The sequence below is a fragment of the Argiope bruennichi genome, chromosome 1 (assembly GCF_947563725.1).
Source record: "Argiope bruennichi chromosome 1, qqArgBrue1.1, whole genome shotgun sequence".
Lineage (NCBI taxonomy): Eukaryota > Metazoa > Arthropoda > Arachnida > Araneae > Araneidae > Argiope > Argiope bruennichi.
This window is the reverse complement of record NC_079151.1, coordinates 77,406,287-77,428,422: the sequence shown is the minus strand read 5'-3', so window position 1 is coordinate 77,428,422 and position 22,136 is coordinate 77,406,287. Positions and strand designations below refer to the sequence as shown.

At 26.2% G+C, this 22,136-nt stretch overlaps 1 protein-coding gene across 3 annotated transcripts in view; it reads left to right on the top strand.

Annotated features, from left to right (window-relative positions):
* LOC129976082 (uncharacterized) overlaps nucleotides 1-22,136 on the top strand; it is a 61,760-nt gene that overhangs the window by 14,957 nt on the left and 24,667 nt on the right. For all 3 annotated transcript variants that reach the window (XM_056089580.1, XM_056089656.1, XM_056089493.1), the window contains exons 7-13: nucleotides 5,408-5,595; nucleotides 6,379-6,477; nucleotides 7,762-7,905; nucleotides 10,569-10,719; nucleotides 12,904-13,161; nucleotides 13,608-13,859; nucleotides 19,039-19,303. In XM_056089580.1, coding sequence (XP_055945555.1) covers nucleotides 5,408-5,595; nucleotides 6,379-6,477; nucleotides 7,762-7,905; nucleotides 10,569-10,719; nucleotides 12,904-13,161; nucleotides 13,608-13,859; nucleotides 19,039-19,303 — 1,357 coding nt within the window. The remainder of the gene's footprint in view (nucleotides 1-5,407; nucleotides 5,596-6,378; nucleotides 6,478-7,761; nucleotides 7,906-10,568; nucleotides 10,720-12,903; nucleotides 13,162-13,607; nucleotides 13,860-19,038; nucleotides 19,304-22,136) is intronic.

Below are 22,136 nucleotides of genomic sequence, written 5' to 3'. Positions count from 1 at the left end.
TTATTCTTTTATTGCTATAAAATTTATTACATTTCTTACATTCTTAAATATGTACATGTGACAATTGCTTACTAAATGTTTTATTTTGTAAGTTTCCTCCTAATCATGATAAATTTTGAAATATGGTAATAACTTTTTCTTTCAATATATTTTCATTAATTTATGTCATATAATTAATGATATTTATTTTCTTGTGATTTTGAGTATTTGTTTTATGATTTATTGTGGCAAGTTGGAAAGTGAATTTTGTAATAAACAATTAAAGAGCCAAATTTATAAAAAAATGTGGCCAGAATAACAAAATCTGAGCTTATATTTTTCAATAAATTCCCAGCTTCATACTTACATTTGATTTTAACATTTTATTTCAACTTCTGTTTTCATAAATTGAGTAAACATTTGATTTTTTAAAAAATTGACATTACTACATTTTTTGCTTTTATATACTCAATGAAATCCTCAGCTTTACAATTAAATAATTAGAAATTTGAGTCCTGAATTTACTTGAGCTCCATTGTACTATCTGGGTGGCATACTGTAGGTCTGAATATTCTAATGCTAATTCACAAATTTGAAAAATTGATGTTGGCTCAGATATCATGATAATCTGACAATTTCAAAATTACATGGTCCATCATTATTATCATTGTCTTTTATCTTAATGCATGAAACATAACCTAAAATTTCTTGAAGTAATTATTTAAGGTACAATACACTATGTGATCAAAACTATCTGTACACTTTTTGATCTTTTGGTACTATGCACCATGCATTTTTCCAAATATCCCTAGAAAGTCTAGATGAATTAACTTTACTTTTGCAAAATATATCCTTGAATTCACATTTTAAAGTAAAGATTCAATCAAGAAACATTTAGAACAACTTGAAAACGATGCAGAAAAGGATTTTGTTTTATGCCATATTATAGAAAGAAGATAATAATTTTAAACTTTCAAAAGTAATTTTATTTGCATTTAGGCAAAAATAGCATGTATATGTGGAAAGATATAAACTCCTTTTTTTAATTCCAAACTTTTTTTGTGTATATTTTTTGCTTTTAAAATACAGAATTTACAATCAAAATTATGCAGCACTTGCACAGTATGCAAAAAAGTATTTTTAAAGCATTGTATTAAAATTTGAATGGAATGTTATAAATATCTGTGAAGATGTGATTATTTTTGATTAATAAATTTTAACTGCTCATGCATGAAACATAGTTAATACTTCTTTTCATAATTTCAAAGCTATAGTTAAAAGACAACTTATATTGAATGTTATTAAGACCCAGAAAGATTTTAAGAGAATCTAAATAACAATCTTTTTTTTACAAATTGAATTTTTTTTAACTTCAATGTTTGAATACTTATATAGAATTATTTAAAAGATTAGGAGTTTACTAAATACTCACTCCCTCATGCTTATAAATTAATTATTTAACATTGCAGTCAGTTAGGGCATCATAAATAACAAATTTTATTCATTATTATTTGCACAGACTAGAATAGAGCATTTAATATAGACTTCTAATGTTAAGTAATTTAATACAATATATAATTAAAAGTGTCGAGACTATATTATTTTTTTGTATACCCTACAGATGTATCCCAATATGAGAAGGCACTGCCCTTTAAGGTATTGATGACTGCTGCTCTATGAGGAAGGTTATCAATTTTTGAAATGTTCATGTGGGAATTGTATCACATTCTCATAAAAGGAAACTGAGAAGCCTTATTGCTGATGTAAGGCATAGTGTTAAATTCGAAGTTCCAATTCATCCCATAGGTAGTGAGGAATTCAACTTGTCATATGAGAGTCTAGATTTCAATTCCATCCAAAATCCTTCATATATGAACATCAAATTCAATTTCAATCGCAATGTCTCATATCCATAAAGGGGCTTTTTTCAAAAAGATCTGTGCAATTCCTGCTGTAGCATTTCAAAAATTAATGGCTTGTCATTGCAGCAAATGGTAGTGCCACCTCATATTAGTGATAACCCTTGTCATTTGGATTCTTTTAGAAAACAACTGCAATTCAACTTACTGCAGTGCTAATATCTTTCTGAATCTTCATAATATTCAATGGAATTGTTATATAAATTTCTTTATATATATGGTTTTGAAATTATGAATGGAAATATATTTTATGTATACGCAGTTAAATTTTATTTGCTAAGATTACATATATTTCCTCAAATTTTTATAAAACTCACTTTAGATTATAATATGGAAGGAAGTCACATATTCTGTAAATTTTGTATAATTTAGTTGAAAATTGCATTTTATAAGCAAAACACTTTCAGAAGGATTTGAGATTTTAAAAAAAAAATCATTTATACCTTCCCAAATATATTTGCTGCTTTTATAAAATGCATAATGCTTGGAGCACAACACTATTGTTGAAAATTTCAAATTACTGTTATTCATTTTATTTTTCAACTAGTTGCATCAGGCAAGTAAATGGTTTACTGAGAATTGGTTGAAATTTGATTTCATATAATTCATTTGGACTCTAAAGCTGTGTTATTTTAATTGTTTTACTTAAGTTCTGTTTACTGTGTACATGAATCTTTCTCATTGAGATAGTCCTACAATGTCATAAAGTTGTTAGAATCATAAATATCGGTTCAGCTAGCTCCTAAATTTCAGAAATATATATATAATTTGTCTTGTAAACTGCACAGATATTAAACAGAACCCTTCTTTAGTTTTCAACAATTGAAAAAATCATGCAGTTAAATATTTGATAAAACAATTAAACTGTTTGAATTTCATAGTAGCATTATAATATTTTATTGCAAATTAAGCGTATTAAAAATATAATTATCAAGCTCAGTAAAAATTTGCATGTAAATTAAATTGGTATCATTAAAAAGATTTTTTCAGTTTTGAAATGAAATAAAATTTATTTTTGTGCAATAATATTTTTGAAAGTTATGATAAAATAATACCAAAATTTAGCTTCATAATTGCTCTGAGATAAGCATTTCCATTCTCCAAAGTGCCACATACTATCAAATTTGGTAATTGGAGGCCAAATGGTCTGGATAGTGAAACACACGTATACTCTCTCTTCCACTCCCTCTCAGTTTTATTATTAATAGAGATTAATAATACTTTTTTATCCCTTGATATTTATTCTTTATTTTAAAATAATCAACTTTAAAAAAAGTCAAAACCTGTATAGTGTCTAAATGTGATCATGCAGATAATTTTATGATCATAACACTTTAATTCTGTTCAAGTTCAAAATGTTTCAGTAAAAAAGAGTAATATTAGTATTCTATTTAAGCAAATTTCTTTTTATTAAAACTTTGGAAATTTATTACTTCACAGAATGCAAATTTTCTTTGAAGGTTGAAAAAGGTATGAAAATTGTATAGAGAATTTAAGAAAATTTGTCACTTTATTATTAGTGCTTCTACAAATATCTGCATTTAAGGAATCAATTATTTATTTCCTTATTTAGTGAGGAATATAAAATGAATTATAATAAGATAGTCATTTTGTATTAATTTTTGTGTTTTATGTACATAAATTTAAAAAATTATTTACAGTTTTATGTTAATTAAATAGACCTTTTATAAGTTGTCATTTTTAAAATTAAGGTTTGTTAAACTGAAAAAGCTGATTTTTATTTATTTAATTATCTAAAGCATATTTTTATTGTTTTGTTCTTGTAACTTTCTTAGTAGAAAATTTTTAAAGTGACTGGGCTAATTTTTTGTATTTCACATATTATGTTTCTAAAATCTTAAAATATTTTATTCGTGATATGAAATTGCATGCACTTACAAAAGCATTTTCTTGGTAAAGGAAATAAATTATGAATTCTTTAGAATGTCTTCTTTTTGTCGTGATAAAGTTAAAAGGTAATTTTTGGTGAGTTTTAAAAGTTTTGTGTCAAGTTCATGACCAAGGAGCAATGCAATCTAATTAGGAAGGCAAAAAGCAATTAAAAGAAGATGCAGAAACTCATTCAGAATTTATATAGCTTCACAAGTGAATTTTCCCTAATTGTTAGTTGAATTAATTTTATGTATGTGTATAAGGAAGAGCATAGGGGAAAAAAAAAAAAAAAAAAAAAAACTGAGCAATTCATAAGTTTGCTGCTTTTTTTCTTTCAAGCTCTGATTGACCATAAAAAGTTAAACAAACAACATAATAAAATTAATTTATAATCACGAGTTATATACAAAAATGATTACGAAAAATACGATGAAAATTTGGACATTGTCATATTGGTGAACCAGATTTCCGATTCCCCTCTTCAAAGAATATTGCTGTTAATGATATGAGGTGAACTCTTTGACCTCCTCATTAATCTGGATGTCCTTTGAATTTCCTTTTAAGGAAAAATTATTGACATGAATACCTAAACATTCATCTTTCGAAGTCTTGACTTTTGCATGTTGGTTAGCTATTTTATTATCTGGGATTCCAAGGATTTCAGCATTCTCAATTTCTTTCAATTTAATTAATTGATTGAATAGCACCTTATGTTGAAAGAGTTTTGTGCCTTTGTTGTCCTTTATAGGAAAATATGGTTTAGGTCCAAGTGATTTTCATCATTTCTCTGAACTTAAAAACTGTCTAGGATGCCCTGTCAAAGACTGATGAGAAACTTCAAAGGACCTTCATTAAGACCTATCTCACACCACTAGCAGCAACATTTTTCAAAAAGGGGTAGAAAACCTGATTCACCAATGTTCATTTGGAATTATTTGTAAAAGTAACCATGATGATGTAGTATAACTTTTGGCAGGAAGTTCATTTTGTCCCCCCCCCCCCGTTTTTTTTTTCATATGACCCATTTTGATTTGAAAAGAAGAGGAAGGGGTAAACAAACTGGCCTTTGTATTTACATGAGTATGTAACGATATTTCTTAATTTAATTAAAATTCTAATTAATTTCCTACTTTTTATTTTAAATTAGCTCATACTACTTTATTCTAAAATTTTCTCTGATCTAGATTTTACACTTTAAAAAACTGATCACTTTACAGTTCTCTCATGTGCTTTAACACTAACAACATTCCTTTCAAAACTATCTAAAATTCCCTATCCTGAATTGACACATATCAAAGAAGTCCTAGGTGAAAGTGCATAAAGGAAAACTCATGTTTTTTCTCTTGTGTCCCAGTGTGAACTGATATATCTTCACATGTCATCCCCATGTATGAATCATGCCTTTGTGTGAAAAAATAAATTCAAATTAATTCTAAAATTGTCTTCTTGTTGGTTCGACATCTGGTAAAATATGTATGAATTTGAAAAGAATCGAGCTTGAAAAACAGAAGTCTATTCAGCTGATTGTATAATTAATCGATGTCATACTATGCATCAGTAATTATGTGTTGTTTTTATGTCCTTAGTTATATGTGTTCAAATGTTTTTTATTTCAGCCTTCTTTATGGAAGAAAAAGGAAATTTTGATTTATTGTTATTTCCTATCTGGAAGCCACAAAACAGCTCTTCTATCTATTGTGAAAATGATATTGATATTCGCTGATAAAAAAAAGGAATGCCTGGAATTGTGGAAAAAAGTAAAACGAGATGCTTTACGAATGAACGATTTGGAATCGACTTCTGTGTAAGCTGAATTATAATTTATCTCTCTATTTATAATGCTACACAAAATAGATATAATTATTAATGTAATTATAATTTTATACAATTTTTTGTTAAAAAATAAAGATATTTTTTATAATTATTTTGATAGGAAGGTGCAAGAGTAGATTAAATTGAAAAAAATATTGTTTTTTAGCCCTTTATTTACAACTAAAAGAAGTAAATATTTTTAGTGTTAAATTACATTCATCAATATTTTTAATCTTTCTTTCTGCCTTTAATTATTTTTGTTGATCAAATGTGCTTTTATATCTTAGTAATATATTTTTTTGAGTAAACTTGAATTATTTTGAGTATTAATAATAAATAATATAATATAAATTTTGAATATCCAACAATACTTTTACAACACTTTTTGTAATAAATGAATTGACATAATTATTAGAAATTATCTAGTTTTGCTTGTGTCTTAAGCATCTAAAGTATTGAAACTGTTTTAATTTCTGTAGAAATTTTATTCTCTTTGCATTATGAGAATTGGGTGTAATTTGATTCTTCTGGTATAAAATAGAAATTTTTGTTTTGTATATTTTAACTTGTTTATACATTTGCTTCTATAAAAATTTGTGTAATATGTAAAATTATTTATGTAAAAATTTTATTGTTATGTGCAAAAACTTTAAAACAGACTTTAATATAATAAAATAGTTCCTGTAATGATGAATTATGAATGAATTAAATATGATAAATTGAATATTTAAAGTAATATATATAAAGTTTAATATATTCTTGTTCTTCATTTTAGTATTATCAATGATGTGTTGTCTGAAATGAAGATTTCACTGAATGTGGAAGAAAAAGTTTTTCTATTAATGGAAGAATTGAAGATTTATAAGACTGAAAGGTTTTTATTATAAAATCCTTAATTTTTGTTATTATTATCTTGAATCAATTTATAGCATAAAGAATAACTGAACAGTTTAGCATTTAGTTATTATAATAATATGTAAATGTTGCAATGAAAATTGTGTAGTACTCCGAGTTTATTTCAGATGATTTTAGTTTGTAACTTGTAACTTATACAGGTAAATACAAATAAACTATAGTTTTCACATCAAAGTGTATAAAAATGGGATATAATTTTTAAAAATCATCGCTGTTAGCAGAATGTTTTTCTTTTCTGAATTGGTGAGTTCAAATAAACTAGATAAATTTTTCACCAGTGATTTTCTGGAAGACGATTAATAGAAAAATTTCAAAACTATAATGTCAAACATAATGCTCTTTTTCCTATTTATATTTCTTATACATATACATTATTAAGAATAAATGCTAGGTACTCAAAAACGAGTTTCCTCTATTTATCTGATTAATTTCACTGCTGCAAATGATGCCTATGTTATGGTATTTATTTCTGGAAATTTTTTTTGGCTTTCTATATAACACAATGTTTGATTATTTAAATTTATATCCATGCTTAAGCTTTTTTTTGTAATTATTGTTTGTGTAGTATTCTTATTTAAATATATTGTCCATATGAAATTAAAAAATTAAAGGCAATGTTTTTTTTCATATATTAAATGTATTATTGTATATATTAAGAAATGAAGTTGAGAAAATGGATTAGTTTTCCTGCTAACATTATAATTGAAAACTATATATTGACAAGACAAAAAAGGAATGGTGAAAAAAGAATTATATCTTTGGGTTCAAATACAAATAATCTTATTTGGGACAATGCATGAATTTTATTTTTCAATTTAATAGATCAGAATGTTAGAAACTGCTCAGAAAGTATATAAAAGTATTGAATGCTTACCTTTTGAGAAATAAATTATAATTAATCAGTTTTTTTTTTCTTGTCATCTCTTCTGATCATCTTTCTGTATGTGGTTTTTATAAAATTACATAAAATTTAAATTAGCAATACTGCTATTTATCAGTTTATATAAAGAATTATTTTCTTCAAAAATAGAAGCACTGTTAATAAATACAGTTAAATATTATCTTATTACTTGCCAATGTGACACTGTATATTTTTGCTGTTTTTCTTCCAAAACAAGCACATGAGAATTAGAATATCTAAGAGAAGAAATAAAATTTGAATCCCTCCCAATTGGTATTTCAGAAGTATCATGCTTAGAGTTTTGTAATGGAATAATCAATTTAATTTCTACTAATATTGCAGGTGCTCATCTGAAGAAGAAATTGTTAGAGTTGCAGAGATGCTTTTAAACATACCATGCAACAAATATGATCGTGGATGTGCTATTCTAGAAATTTTGACCCTGCCACCATTAGTAGCTGAAAGAATTTTTAAAATTTTGAATAAGTAAGTTTGAGTTATTTCCAGAATTTATTTTATAAGTGTTTTTTTTTTAAATATATATTCCATTAGAACTGTACTTAATTATTATTATTATTATTATTATTATTTTTTTTTTTTTTTTTTTTTTTGTGTGTGTGTGCATATTTTCTATTAGTGGAGGCAAAACTCTCTTATAAATTTAGGGAGACATTTTTCTTTCATATAGTATTAGAAACTATGATTGCATGCTCGTGCTTTATTATTTTACAAATTTGCTTTTCTTGGTGCTAGAAGCTGTTTGACTAATCTTTAAATTATGAGTGATGGAATCTTAGGATTCTGTGAAGTAATAGAAAGTAGTTTAATTTCTATGATCTCTTTTGTTTGATATGTAATTTCCTGTCCCAATTTTCTCTCATCTCTATTAATAATAAAGAAGAATATATATGCATCGGTACTTTACAGGTCAGATAATTTAACTTAGATGTACCAATTAGGCACATATAAACTTTGGAGGAATGTCCGTCTCAGAGCGATTTTTAAAAAAAAAACGTTAATTGGAATTATATCATTAAATGTTAGGCAAGATTTTAATATTACTGCAAAAACTGATATAATGAAATGGATTTTTACATCTATTTAAAATCGAAAAGATGTTTTTGAAGTGATATTTATTAAATTTTGTAGTTTTTTTCCCCCTGTTTTTGGCAATATTTAAAAATATTTTTTTTAACATTATTTTTGTTGGAATCATTCAACAATATATTTCATTGTGGCAATGAAACTTAGATTTTTTTCATTATTGCTTTGGGTATTTAATTGCATGATTTTTTTCCTGTTATTTGAAATCGTACCAGAAAGATCTTGTTAATTGTCCATGCAGTTTCCTGTTTATACAGCCATAGTTTGTGGTAATAGAGTGGCTAGCTGTTATTAAATTTTGTGCAGTTTACATGGGGATTTTGAAAATAAAATTATGCTACCGTAATTTGCAATACACAATTTAGTTTTCTCAAACACTTAATTTTTTAATGGCACTATGATGTCATGAGACTTTATACTATTAGTAAGATCCTTATATACAGTGGAACCTTGCTCAAGAAAGATAATTTTTTCCTCAATCTTACTTGTAATGCAAAATACTCATTCAGTGACTCAGTTTTTTTTCATAGGATCAATTTAAAATAGGATAATGGATTCCATTTCAAAAAATAAGTATTCAAAAATATTTATAATGATGCGATTTATTATTTACAATAAATGCGTTTTTATACGAAAGTTGTCTAAAGACTTCTTTTTTTTCTGGGGGGGGGGGGCGTGTTGAAAATTTGATGAAATGGAGGCACAGTATTAGTTTTAAATAAATTTGTAAAACACATAACTACTGACTTATTAGGATGATGCTTCTCAGCATGTGATAAAATAGTTTTCCATGTTTTCAGCATGTACTTTATTTCACAGAGGGCTTCCTTCTGCTAAAATCAATTCCTTCTTGCTGTGACTCAGAATGCATCTCTTAACGTTTAATATTCATCTTCTGATCATGTTTGTATTTTTGCTGTCATTTTTGCATTTTTTTTTTTTTTTTTTTGATGATTCAATTAAGTATATATTTTACAGTTCTGCTTTTAATTTGGAAAAAAAAGTGGGGGAAACTCCTCATCAACAAGCATCAAGTGTTAAATATAGTTTGATAGCCAATGTACATACAGAAGTCTGCATGTGACATCACAATGTCTTCTCATTTTTTTTTTCTGAATCATTCATTATGAGAAATGTTCATTAAGCAAGATTTGACTATACAATTAAATGAAATTAGATATGATGCGTAAGACTATTTAAAACTATTATTTTTACATGTGATTTGATGTTTATCACAATTTGATGCTTAAAAATATTTTTGAGTGAATCATTAACATCAAGTTATGTATTAGAGATTCAATTGAAGTTAAGTGCTGCTAATATTCCTGGCGAATCTGCTGATTGCTGTAAGGAGCTAGTAACAAAAACTGACTTTTCATGCATGGAATGATACAATTGGAAATGGGAAAAATTTTAATGATGTAAGAGTAGACACATAAGTTACGAAAAGGTAGCAAGATCTTAAGGTCTTATTGCTACTGTATCTTTAACAGCACACGGAGAAAAAACTTTACAAGTATCAATTATGAATGAATTTTATTAATAGAGATTGAATATTTAACTTAAGTTTGTTAATATTCAAAAACTCTTATGTATTTTTAGATATATTAACGATGAATTTTAAGTTGTAAGTTAACTACTGTGTTTTAAATGATTACTAACAAATTTTATCTCCACAATCACCAATTATATTTTGGAGTGTGTATATGTGTGTGTGGGGGAGGGATTATCAGACAGCATTCATTAAAATTTTTTGGATGTGAAAAGAATGCAGGGATTATAAGTTTTTATGTCAATTTAATTTTCTGAATAATAAGTACAATAAAAAAATTAAATAGTAATATTATAAATTTGTTGAAAATAGTAATTTTTAAAATAATTTTTTTGATCATGTAAATTATTTTTTGCTTATTGCTTTGCAGATGCTTTTTGCTGAATCTTTCTTATGATGAGATTTTCTGCCTTACAATTGAACTTTTATGTAAATGAAAAATGTTGAATTTGTTTTGTTAAATGTCTGTATTAAGGTTATTTTTTTTATATAGAACACTTCTAGAGATATGTTTAGAAGGTATTGAATTGATTAAAGAATATCAGATGGAAAATCCTACAAATATGGAAGCAAAGCTGCTGTTATCAGTCTATTACTTTTGTCTTTATTGTTTTAAGTTACAAGAGCTACACAGATTTGCACAAGTAAGAATTTTAGCATCTTTTTATATAATAATGTATAATGTTAAAAATTTTGTTTTGAACTTTAATGTTTATATGGCATATATATTAAAAAAAATCATTTTATTTTCTAGGTATTTTCTAATGATTATTGAAATTTATGTATTTGGTATCTGTTTTTGTAATGATATTTAAAATACATTAAAAAATCATTTTGAGAATTTTTTTTTTTTTTTTTTTTTTTTTTTGTAAAGGGTGATGGTAATTTAACCTCATTTATTCAGATCATTCTGTATTGCAAGTAAAATTTAAATTCATTCAAAAATTTGTAGATAGCCAATTCAAAGGGTATACTAAAGAAACATTCCAGGGAAAAAGAAAATCCGTAGATAGAGTTTATGAAATTTCAATTAGGATTTTACTTATAAAAAAATATGTGAAATTTTGATATTTCTTCACCATAACTTCTGAAATTATCATAACCCCTTTTAAGACACTTTGTTCCAATTAGTATTTTTGTAAAATACTTGTTGTATTAAAAGGTATGATTCACTGACATTTAGACTTGAAGCACACAAAAACATATATAGTTTAAGAAAAAAAGATTTTGGATTTGGTGAAGTTTAATATCTTCAATTTCAAATTAGAGTTCAATTTTTTTTATTGAGATAATAATAATAATAATAAACATTTGGGAGATTTATTGTGCAGTGCAAGGCTTCTAAAATACATGTCTATAAAAATTTGAAGCTTAAAAATATTCTGTCTAGGAAACCAATAAGATCAAGTTATGAAATATTTAATTATTAAGCAACCATTATTCTGGGCAAACAAACTTATTGCCAAATGTTGCTAGTATTAAATATAATTGCATGTTGCTATTAAGTACTGCTAGGATCTGTCATGTATAATGATAGTGCTAATATTTCTATATTTCTTGGAATTTTTAAAAGCCTTTAATGCATATCAGAAGAACTTTTATAAACTTCAATATTTCTTGGGAAAAAAGAGACTCTATTTATAGAAATTGCATTATTCAGAATTAAAAAGTTTTCATTTAAAAAAAATTTAAAGTTCTTGTACATAGTTAATGTTTTAGAGTTAAAGATTTAAAACAATCAAACTATGAAACTATATTTTAAAAATTGCAATAAATAAAATTATTTTTCAAAAATGTTTGCGTAATATTTGTTAGTTTCTGCTTTGCTTTTTGCAACATCTTTATTTTTCTTCTGCTTGATGTCAGACTTCTCTTTCACTGCTTTCACTGCTGATTCCATTCAATAATTATGTTTACTATAAGAAATGTAAAGCTAAATTAATGTTAAAATAAAAAAAAAATCTTATTTCAACTTAAAAAAGATTTGTTTAAAAGAAACATAAAATGGCATATATTAAGAAGTGTTTATTGATTTTTTTTAGGCTTATTTTGATCTTCTTAGAATTTTTATTGCAAGTAATAATCATTGAAACAGTTTTTTCCTTCCTAATTTATATCCATTTTCATTAATAAAATCAGTGGTTGCTTCTGTTATCAAAATAGGTATGCATCATTATTATGTAAGAATTTTTGTCCTATATATACTTGATATGTGGAAACAATTTTCTTTCTGAAAATATGATATCCTTGAAAAATTACACACATGCACACACACACTGATTTAAAGAATGTTCTTATTAATCTTCTCTAATTAATCAACTTATTCATGATTTGGTTACTGAATTGAGACATATACATTAGAATAATAAGGGAAATCATTCAGCTTTGAAGATTTTTGTGTGATACCAAATATATTTCCTAATTTTTGCAATACTGGTGAAAATTTTTATATACCGATTCAATAAAAAGTAATATATATAATGATAATTACAATGTGTGTGTGTATATATATATATATATATAGCTGTGATATATTATTATTACTACATATCATTGCTGACTTTTAGAGTTATATCTTACCTGTGATTGCTGTGGAGGGAAAAGTATGCCATACCTTTTTACATTGGTTACTAAAAATGGAATGCAGACAGGAATAAGATATTTATAGTAGCTATGAAAACAAATTTAATTTTATTGTACCAGTGAAAAATAGTACTGTAAAATATATTGAAAATTTACTTATTTAAAAAGAAAATTTAGTATTTTGTACAAAAATAATTTTTGATGTCATAGTCTTTATTACAAAGTTTTTTTATTTTCTTATTTAGTCAGAAACTGAAGCATCTTTGAAATCTAAGTCTGAAGATGAAGAAAATGAAACTTGTGATATAAAGCCAACATTTCCACTTGTTACTTTTTTTGTTGAAGCTGAGGTCATCAAAAATTTAGAAATGGCCCTTGAAACATGGATGGGAATTTCTAGAGATCTTAATTCTGATTGGAAAGAATTAACTGAGTCTGTTAATAACTGGAACCTTCTGTCTATTATTAATGCAACTGCAGAATTGTTTTCTACATCAGCATATGTGTGTATATGTATTTAATTATATTTTTGATTCAAATTTGATATTGATTGTTAATTTTTAACTTATATTTTATGTTAATGCATACTTCTATTTTTTATAATTATTAATTTGACTGGAGATACATGTACATTAATCATTTGTATTTTTTGATTATATAATTAAGTTTAATTTCATTTAGAAGTTTTTATTTAGATATTTTCTTTGGCCTTCTTATTTTTTTTTTTTTATTTCCTGTACTCATAATGAAAATAAAAGCTTACAAGGAAAATTACTGATTTTTTTATAAATAATCAAATATTATTATAAGGTTTAAATTTAATTTCCTATTATCATAAAGTTTTAATTTATTTTATCCACTTTTGAAATATTTCTTTCAATTTTTTGAGTAATTTGTTATTATTAATTGCATTGTGTACAGTCTTTATAATATTTAAAATTTTTCGTAGGATTTATACGAGTTGCGATCATGGATTCTTCTTTGGAATGTTGCTTCAAGCATTGAAAATAAGGAGTATCAAATCAGTAGTTCAATTTCTTTAGCAGATTTCCTTTTGAAGTGTGGTTATTCTGATACAGCAATTCAGTTGCTCAAGCTAGTTGAAAATGATCCTTTTTTAGATGAATCTTCTACCAGTCAAGTTTTATTGGGACTAAAACTTAAATTGATAAAATCCAAGGTTTATCTACAGAAGGCAATGGTAAGATAAAAATTTTCTTTAACATTTGAATATGTATGCAGGTATCTTTTCCTACTAAAAATGCATTTGGAGCACATTCTACTGTTTGAAATAAAACAAAATATGGTTGACAGTAACTTCAAATTGCTCCTCATTTTTCAAATAAATATTTTTGTATCAAATTTGGCTAAGGAATAATATTATTGGGTATTTGCATAAATTTATTTATTTGCATAATAAATTTACTTATTTGCATAAATAAATAAAACACAGGTCATTAACTGGGTAAAGAGAAGTGAGTTATGTGCAAACAGTATTTAATTGTTTGAGTATCATGATAGCATTGCTCGAAAAAGTTTGGCCAGTAAAATCTTTCTATCAGAAACAACCAAATACCATTGCAGCTGTTGAGAAAACCTGCTTACAAAAATGGCGAATGTCTTCACCTGCTCTATAAAGCACGATGGAAAAATTTAAAAGGACTTGGCTATTTAAATTCTGCCAGTAGAGGAAGAAAAGTTTATTGCATGGAAGATATAGTTGCAACTATTCTGGAAACCAAGTTATTCTTCAAATGGTAGTGTGAATATGCTTCTTGTGTTGTTAAACATGCTATATTCTTTTGTTTGAATAATCATGTGACAGATTTTGTATTCTTTATTAAAAAAACAAACCCTAATAAATATGGGGATATATATATATATATATCCTTTAATCCTCAAGTAGCTTTGTTGGATGGTAGTCGACATTACTTGGCTATAGAGTTTTCTATTAACTGATTAAGCTCAATTTTGATTTAATTTCCACTAACAATTTTATTCTGGATAAAGGAACATAATTATATATTCCACAAAGGATTCTTGCATCCTGAAGAAGTTATAGCATTATGTGATTTTATAACCATATTTATCATTGAGTTATATTGTTATGTGTCAGATTCTAAACCTGTGTTTTGGGCAAATAATATCTTGATATGCTGTCAAATTATATGATTGTGGAACTTTGATATTGACAATATCTTTAAAATGTGATTTTTACACTACAGTGCTTGCAGTATACTACAATTATTAATCTTCTAAGAGTTTCACACATATTTTGATGTGATGCCAGGTTATATTCAAGAATATGATGCAAGGATTTTAAAGTGTGGTCAGTAACAAAGTAAATTTTGTTTGCATAGCTTATTATGTAGATCATACACTGTTTGTAGAACATTTCAGACATACATTAAGACGTTTATTTCCCCCTACAAGGTTTGACAAATTGATTGATTTAGTTAATACAATGAATTCTAGCAAGGCGATTCTATGACATGGATGTCTTAGAATTTGAAGTCCCACAGTCTCCTGTTGGCATGGGACATTGTGGCGGTACTCATGTTGTGAGTTCATTCTTTGGAAAGGGAAATATAAGATGTTTTTCCTATCTGCATATTCCATAATGGTTTTATATTGATTTAGAATAAAATTGTGTTTTGTTTAAAATAGTATTTTTTTGAAATAGTTTATTTAATTTAAACATTGTTATTAAATTCCACAGAGATTTTATTCAAAATAGATTTTTACTCTCACCTGTGCATCGCATTGTGCATTAGTGTATGCACTAAACATCGCATTTAAGGATTGCAGTACCGGTATATTGGGATACCGAATACTGGTTTTTCGGTATTTACTAGAAATGTTTTAAATTGTCTCCATTATATGTTCAGGGATCGCCAACATAGCAAAATAGTATACGTTTTTGTTTTTATGTCTCACTAATAGGCGAAATTAATTAGACCGTGAATACAAAGTTGCATCGTACGATTAAGAGAAGTGATAAAATACTGTGAGTCATCCAAGCAGGTAGATCAAAACTATCCTATTATAGCTCCGAGCGATACTGCACACGCGCAGGATTTTTAGTCTGATATTCGTATCTGTGAAAACAAGGTTGTAGTAATGAAGAAAGTGCGTAATATTTCGATTTCTTTTAAACAAGTGAGTTTACTATTCACATTGTATTTGCATATCATATTTTAGGGTTCAAAATATTTTTCAGATTCATTATATGTATATATATATACTTATAAATAATAACCCATAATAATTAATAAGAATAACTTTAAAGAACATAAAAAATCCGTTGATAATACTTCGGTTTGGTTTCATTATTTATGATGAAAAGAATACAGTGACATAGTGTAAAAAATGTTCAAGAGTTATTAAAGTGAGCGGAGGAAGTACAAGCGGACTCCACACACATTTAAAAACAAAACATGATAGAAATTTGTTAAGAGGAAAGAATCTAATTGCGATGAAGATACAAATTTAAGCACAGTTTCTAAACCCGAATCCTCGGGAATTTTAGATTAATTTGGAGAAAGAAAAAAAAAGATAATTTGGATGAAATTATAAGTAAAATGACAGCATTTGATGGTTTGCCATTTCGAGTGTTTTGCACTTTTACTGAATTAAAAAAATTATTAACTGCCAAAAGTTTTAAAAATCTACCAACGTCGATTAACACTATAAGAAGAACTGTTATAAACTACAATAACAGTGCTTGCAATTCTGTGAAACACGGGCTAATACAATTAAAAGTAAATGGTGAAAAATTTAGTCTTGCATATGATGAATGGACAAAGTTTAAGAAATAGACGCTTTTTAAATATAAATATTCATTCAGAAAAAAAAAATTGGAATATAGGACTTGCACATGTCTTGGGACCAGCTCGTATGCCAGCTGAAAAATGTGTGGAATCTAAATTAGCAAAACATGGATTATCCCTGAAAGAAGATATTATATCTATAACGCTTGATGGAGCAACAGTTATGAAAAAAGTTGGAAAGTTGATTGGTGCAAATCAGCAATTGTGCTATACTCATGGAATTCAATTAGGAGTAATAGATGTATTATACCAAAAATGTATTCCCAAATACTGTGCATATAGAGACCGGATTCTGACTTTGAAGAGAGTGCGATTGATATTGACAATGAAGATAATAACAATGTAATTGTTGAAGAAGATATTACTAATGAAGATGAAATATTAGCCCATCAAGATTTGCTTCCTGTAATTTATAAAGTTCGAAAAATTGTTAAGATGTTTAAACTTTCTCCTCCAAAAAATGCCATATTACAAAAATATATACTAACTGAAAATAAAACAGAAAATATGTTAATATCAGATTCTAAAATACGTCAAAACAGCTTATTCCTATTGATGGAACGATTTTTGAAACTGAGAAATCCAATCCAAAAAGCAATAATTGACTTAAAACCTGCAAATTAATTTTTCAGATTAGTGAATTGACTTAATATCCAGAACTGTATCAGCTCTACTTTCAATAAAACTGACTGTTGAAGTATTATGTTGGAGAGATTCTAATTTATTAACAGCTAATGCAACAATAAACTTCATTTTGCATTCACTGAAGGAACAGCACACATCACTATCTGAAGAATTATATATTACATTGAAAAATCGCACAGAAGAAAGGCATACCGAAATAGAAAATGCCTTACATTATTTACATAATTATAATGATTTTAAAAATGAAAAAGAAAAGAGACTAACCAATTCAAATTTGATCACGTTTATAGTAAATTTTCTTAAAATTTTTTTACCCATAAACCTATCTACATTCAGAAAAATTTGGTACAGTTATTGAAGATTATGATGACACTAATGTTGATAGTGAAAAGGAATTGTCTCTTGAACAAAAATTAGAATTATTAATAAATAAAAAAATTTCAACAAACCGAAATACAATACAGAAATCAGCTATATCCAAAACCATTCGACTTAATGACAGTACAATTTATGCATTATGTTTTTTAAGATTACATTTCAAAAATTTGTAATAGTACCACAGACTGAATAGTAATATTTACAGTTTTTTGTGATTTAAGTAAATATGATGTTCCCTTACTTTTTTGTTATTCTTTATATACTGTTATAATTTATAAGTTACAAATTATTTTTTGTGATATTTACACTCTCTAATAAAACTGGCAAATAAAACAAAGAAACTCCTGTTTTTTTTTTGTTTTTTTTCCCTAAAATTTTTACTACCAGTATCCCGATATTAAGATCTAAAAAATACCGAATACCGGTATTGAACTTTTGATCCGATATTGCAATCCCTAATTGCTTTGATGCATTAGAAACTTAGAAGAGATATTTGTGACAAACTGCTATTCATATGTAGCAACATATTTAATTCAAACTTTTTTTTCTTAGTTGAAATTTTTTTAATACTAATCTAAACTTTTTATATTTTTTATTGCCTACAATTTTTTTCTTTCATCACACAAAATAAACTGATGCACTTAAAAAAATATTAAAATAGTCTAAATTTCAACGAATATATAAAAATTGTTATATTGCTTCTCTTTTCAGATTTAAATTCACGCTTTTATTTTATTATGATTAGTTCATTTAATGTGTTGATAAAAAAAAAAACACTTTTCTGATTTTAAAGCATATATACAAATTCATAGGTGTGTGTGTGCTCATTTTTTAAACTTCCTTAATAAACTGAATAAAATAGTTTTTTTTTTTTAAATTTATAAAAATAATGAAGAGAAAATTTATTTCTTAAATTTTTATTTGAAAACTTATTAAAATGGGAGTAGATCAATAAATATGGAAAATGATTTATTAATACAAAAGTGGAAAATTAAAAACTTCTTCCCCCACACTAATTTTGCATTGATAATTCCAAAGATAAGTTTCATTTAGATTTTTAATTAAATTATTTCTATTTTTTTATATCGCCTAAAGATGGATGGATTCCAAATGCAAAACTTTCAAAATCATAACAGCAAATTAGCAATTCTTTAAACAAATCTACTAGAGGAAAGTGCTGTTTATATAATGAATTATTTGCTTATATTTTTCCTAAATTGGTAGCTTGGAACTTTGAAAGTGCAAATAGTCATGAATTTTTTTTGTACGAACATGAATTCTTTTTTCATGGAATATTATAAGAACACTAAACAAATTTAGTTAATTCACTGCAATAATTTTTTATTAAAATTAGTTATTTACATGTTTAATATTAATTGCACTGATTACTTTATAATGTTATGAATTTATATTTTTGAATTTTTTTTCATTGTTTTATAAGTGTTAAATCTTTTTTTTTAATATCAATTCTGTCTTTTAATTTAGTTATTTTTGTGAATGTATATTAATTCATTATATATTTTACAGTTTGATGAAGGACTAATTCTTCTTCTTGACATTCTTCAAAACCCAGTTTTTGAAAAAAAACTGAAGCAAGTAAAGCTGCTGAAAGTACAATGTTTAATGCTTCAAACAGAATTCCTTTTAGTACCCACCTGTGCCTTCCACAATGCTCTAAATTTAAAACATTTTCAAATTAACACTTCAATTTCTTCTGCAATGGAATGTGCAACTCTTTCAGCTGGACTTTGGAAAGTTATGCTTGATAAACAGAATTCTGATTCAAATAATGGTATACTTCACTTTTTTTTTCTTTTTTGATATTTTTAATGTTATTTATTATTATTTTATATTTTATTTGTTATTTTGTTTTCCAAAAGAAGTATACAAAAAAATTATTGTGTTGGAAATAAATGATGTAAAACTGAATCAACTAAGTTAGCAAAAGCAGAAAAGAAAATGCATCATGCTTTTTTCACTATCATGTTCTACTTCATTCTCCATATTTTTTTTTCTATTTTTTTTGTATTTAAAAATTAGTTTTTTTCCATCTGCTTTATTCTATGTATCTAAACATTTTTAAGACTGGAAATACTATATATTTTTCAGATATTTATTTACTATTTTCCATTAATACACTTGTCAATTAAAACACTTGTAAGTTTGTTGTATATTGGGTATGATGTGTTCATAATGTATTAGAAAAATTCAATAATTCTCTGCCATTATTGTAGATCTTGGTACAAAGAATGATGACATGATGATATAGAATTCCCATGCATTCAGAGGTGGCTTTAGTGTGTGTGGGGGGGGGGGCAGTTATCCATCCTCCCACCCCATTGGTGAGAAATCAGGAGTTTTGTTGTTAAGTCTTCACTACTTAAGAACATTTCAGAGAGCTGGGCGTTAACGAATATAATAATTTAAAAACGATCTTAAAGTTAATAATCGAAATATCCAGGTAATTATTTAAGTCTGCAGAATGACTATATTTAGCCAAATAATCGATGACAAGTCGATAAGCCATCGCATTTTGCTGATAATTTGTAGTCAATCAATCAAGAAATCAGTGTTTGGATGCCAATGATGTTAAGTACATAGATTTAATTCAAATGATTCACAATTCTACATAATTTTCACTAGTTTGGTCATTTTATTCACCAATATTGTGATAGGTGAATAAAGTGTTACATTTTTGCTAATTGTTCTTTGTCTTTCAACTAAAATCATCAGAATTTATGAAAAATTGTTCTTATTTTCTTCCATTATTTCGTTCACCTATCAGTGGGATTAAAAGAAAAATTGAACCATTTATATTGTATATGAATAGCGCTATAGGGTTGTTTTCCATTATTCTGAATCCATTGAATAGTTTGGAAAAATAATTGTCATTGTATTCAACAATTTGTTACTTCCACACCAATGAATTTGCATATTTTTCTGTTCTGTCTTGCTTATTTCATTATGCTGATTCTCTGACTAAAATCTGGTTAATGATTAAAGTAAATTTAATAAAACATGGATAATTATTGTTAACACTCTTCTGTCATATACATTCTAAGAAGAGTTGCTTTGTTGTCACGAAATTATGTGAATTCAAATTCACTATAAATAAATTAGTAATAAAGTAAATAAATTCTGTAAATGTAAATTGGATTAATTTGACTGTAAAATATGTATTTTTTGCAATCTATTTATTAAGATGCAATTATTTCACTGATAAAATATTATTGCCTGTAATTGACAATAAAAATAAATATATGCAATATAATAGCTTTTGAGCTAAATTAAATAACTTTATCAATTATACTCTAAACTTGTTAAGTAAATTATTATCCAAATGTTTTAGTTTCTACATTCAGTATTATAGCTATGCAATCAAGAAATGCAATTTTTTTTCCTTTAATTTTTCTTTCAATTACTGCCCATGACAAAAACTGTATAGTCGCTAGTGTTTCTGCATTTTGAATAAATTTTGTGTGAAGGTGTTTTGATAAAAGATGAATAAAACATTTATTTATAGAATATTTATGTATAAAACATTAAGAAAAACCGATGTATGCAATTGAGGGGGGGGGGCCTAATATTTTGGGTTATATTAGTTTGCAATAGCTCTGAGGAGGAGGGGGGGGGAACCCTTAACTATAAGAGCATGAGCCTTAAAATAAGGATAGGGGAATTCAAATTCAAGATCTTACTTTGTTTTTGAATAAAACTTATTCATTTTCAAATCTAAATATATACAAATAATTGGCATGGAAATCTTATGTTTAAGTAATGTATTTTTCATGCTTTACTAAGTATTACTTTAAAGAATAAGTTTGTGTGCATATATAATAAACACAAAAAATGTTTTCTCTAGTTTTTTAAAAAGCAAAATCATATCTTTTCTGTATTGTATATTGTTCATATTCGAACAGTAGTAAACTTTTGTTCATGCATGTGAGTTTATTTGCCTCAGACTCAAAACATATCTGAGTTCTTGCTCATTGCTGCAACATTTTTTAAAATATTCTCTTGCCTAAAAATTTGCTTTTTGGTAAACTTGTCAAATATTTTTAAAATTATTTATTATGGATTTGTAAAAAATTTCTTTTGCAAAATTGTTTAAATTTTGTGTCTACATTCATTTTACATAGCCTTCATTGTAACTGCATGCATTCATTCATGTAGCATCTTATGTCATCCAGGAACAATTCATACTAACTTGGTTAATGTTGAATTGATACTAAATTGTATTGTTTGCCAAGAATGCATTGAATTGATTATACTAAAAGATACATGGGCATGAAGCACTCTGAATTAGTACAACAAATTAGGGTAGCATTGCTCTTAGAAGTGGGAGTGACAAAAAGAAAGAATCATAGGAAATCACTTCATCTGAAGTTCCTTGTTTTAAAACTAATTTTCTTCAGGGACTGACTGCTGTTAAAGATAATTGATTTTTTCCCCCTTTTCTTTTGAATTGGAAAGGGTTTATAAAAATAAGCGTACAATTCATTTTTTCAAGTTTTTTTCTTGCATTGACAGTATTGTATGCATTAATTTTTTTTTCTTATAAATAAATATTGTAGAAACATTGTTCACTTTCTTTTTTGAATTAAGAAACTTTTTTATAATTTTTT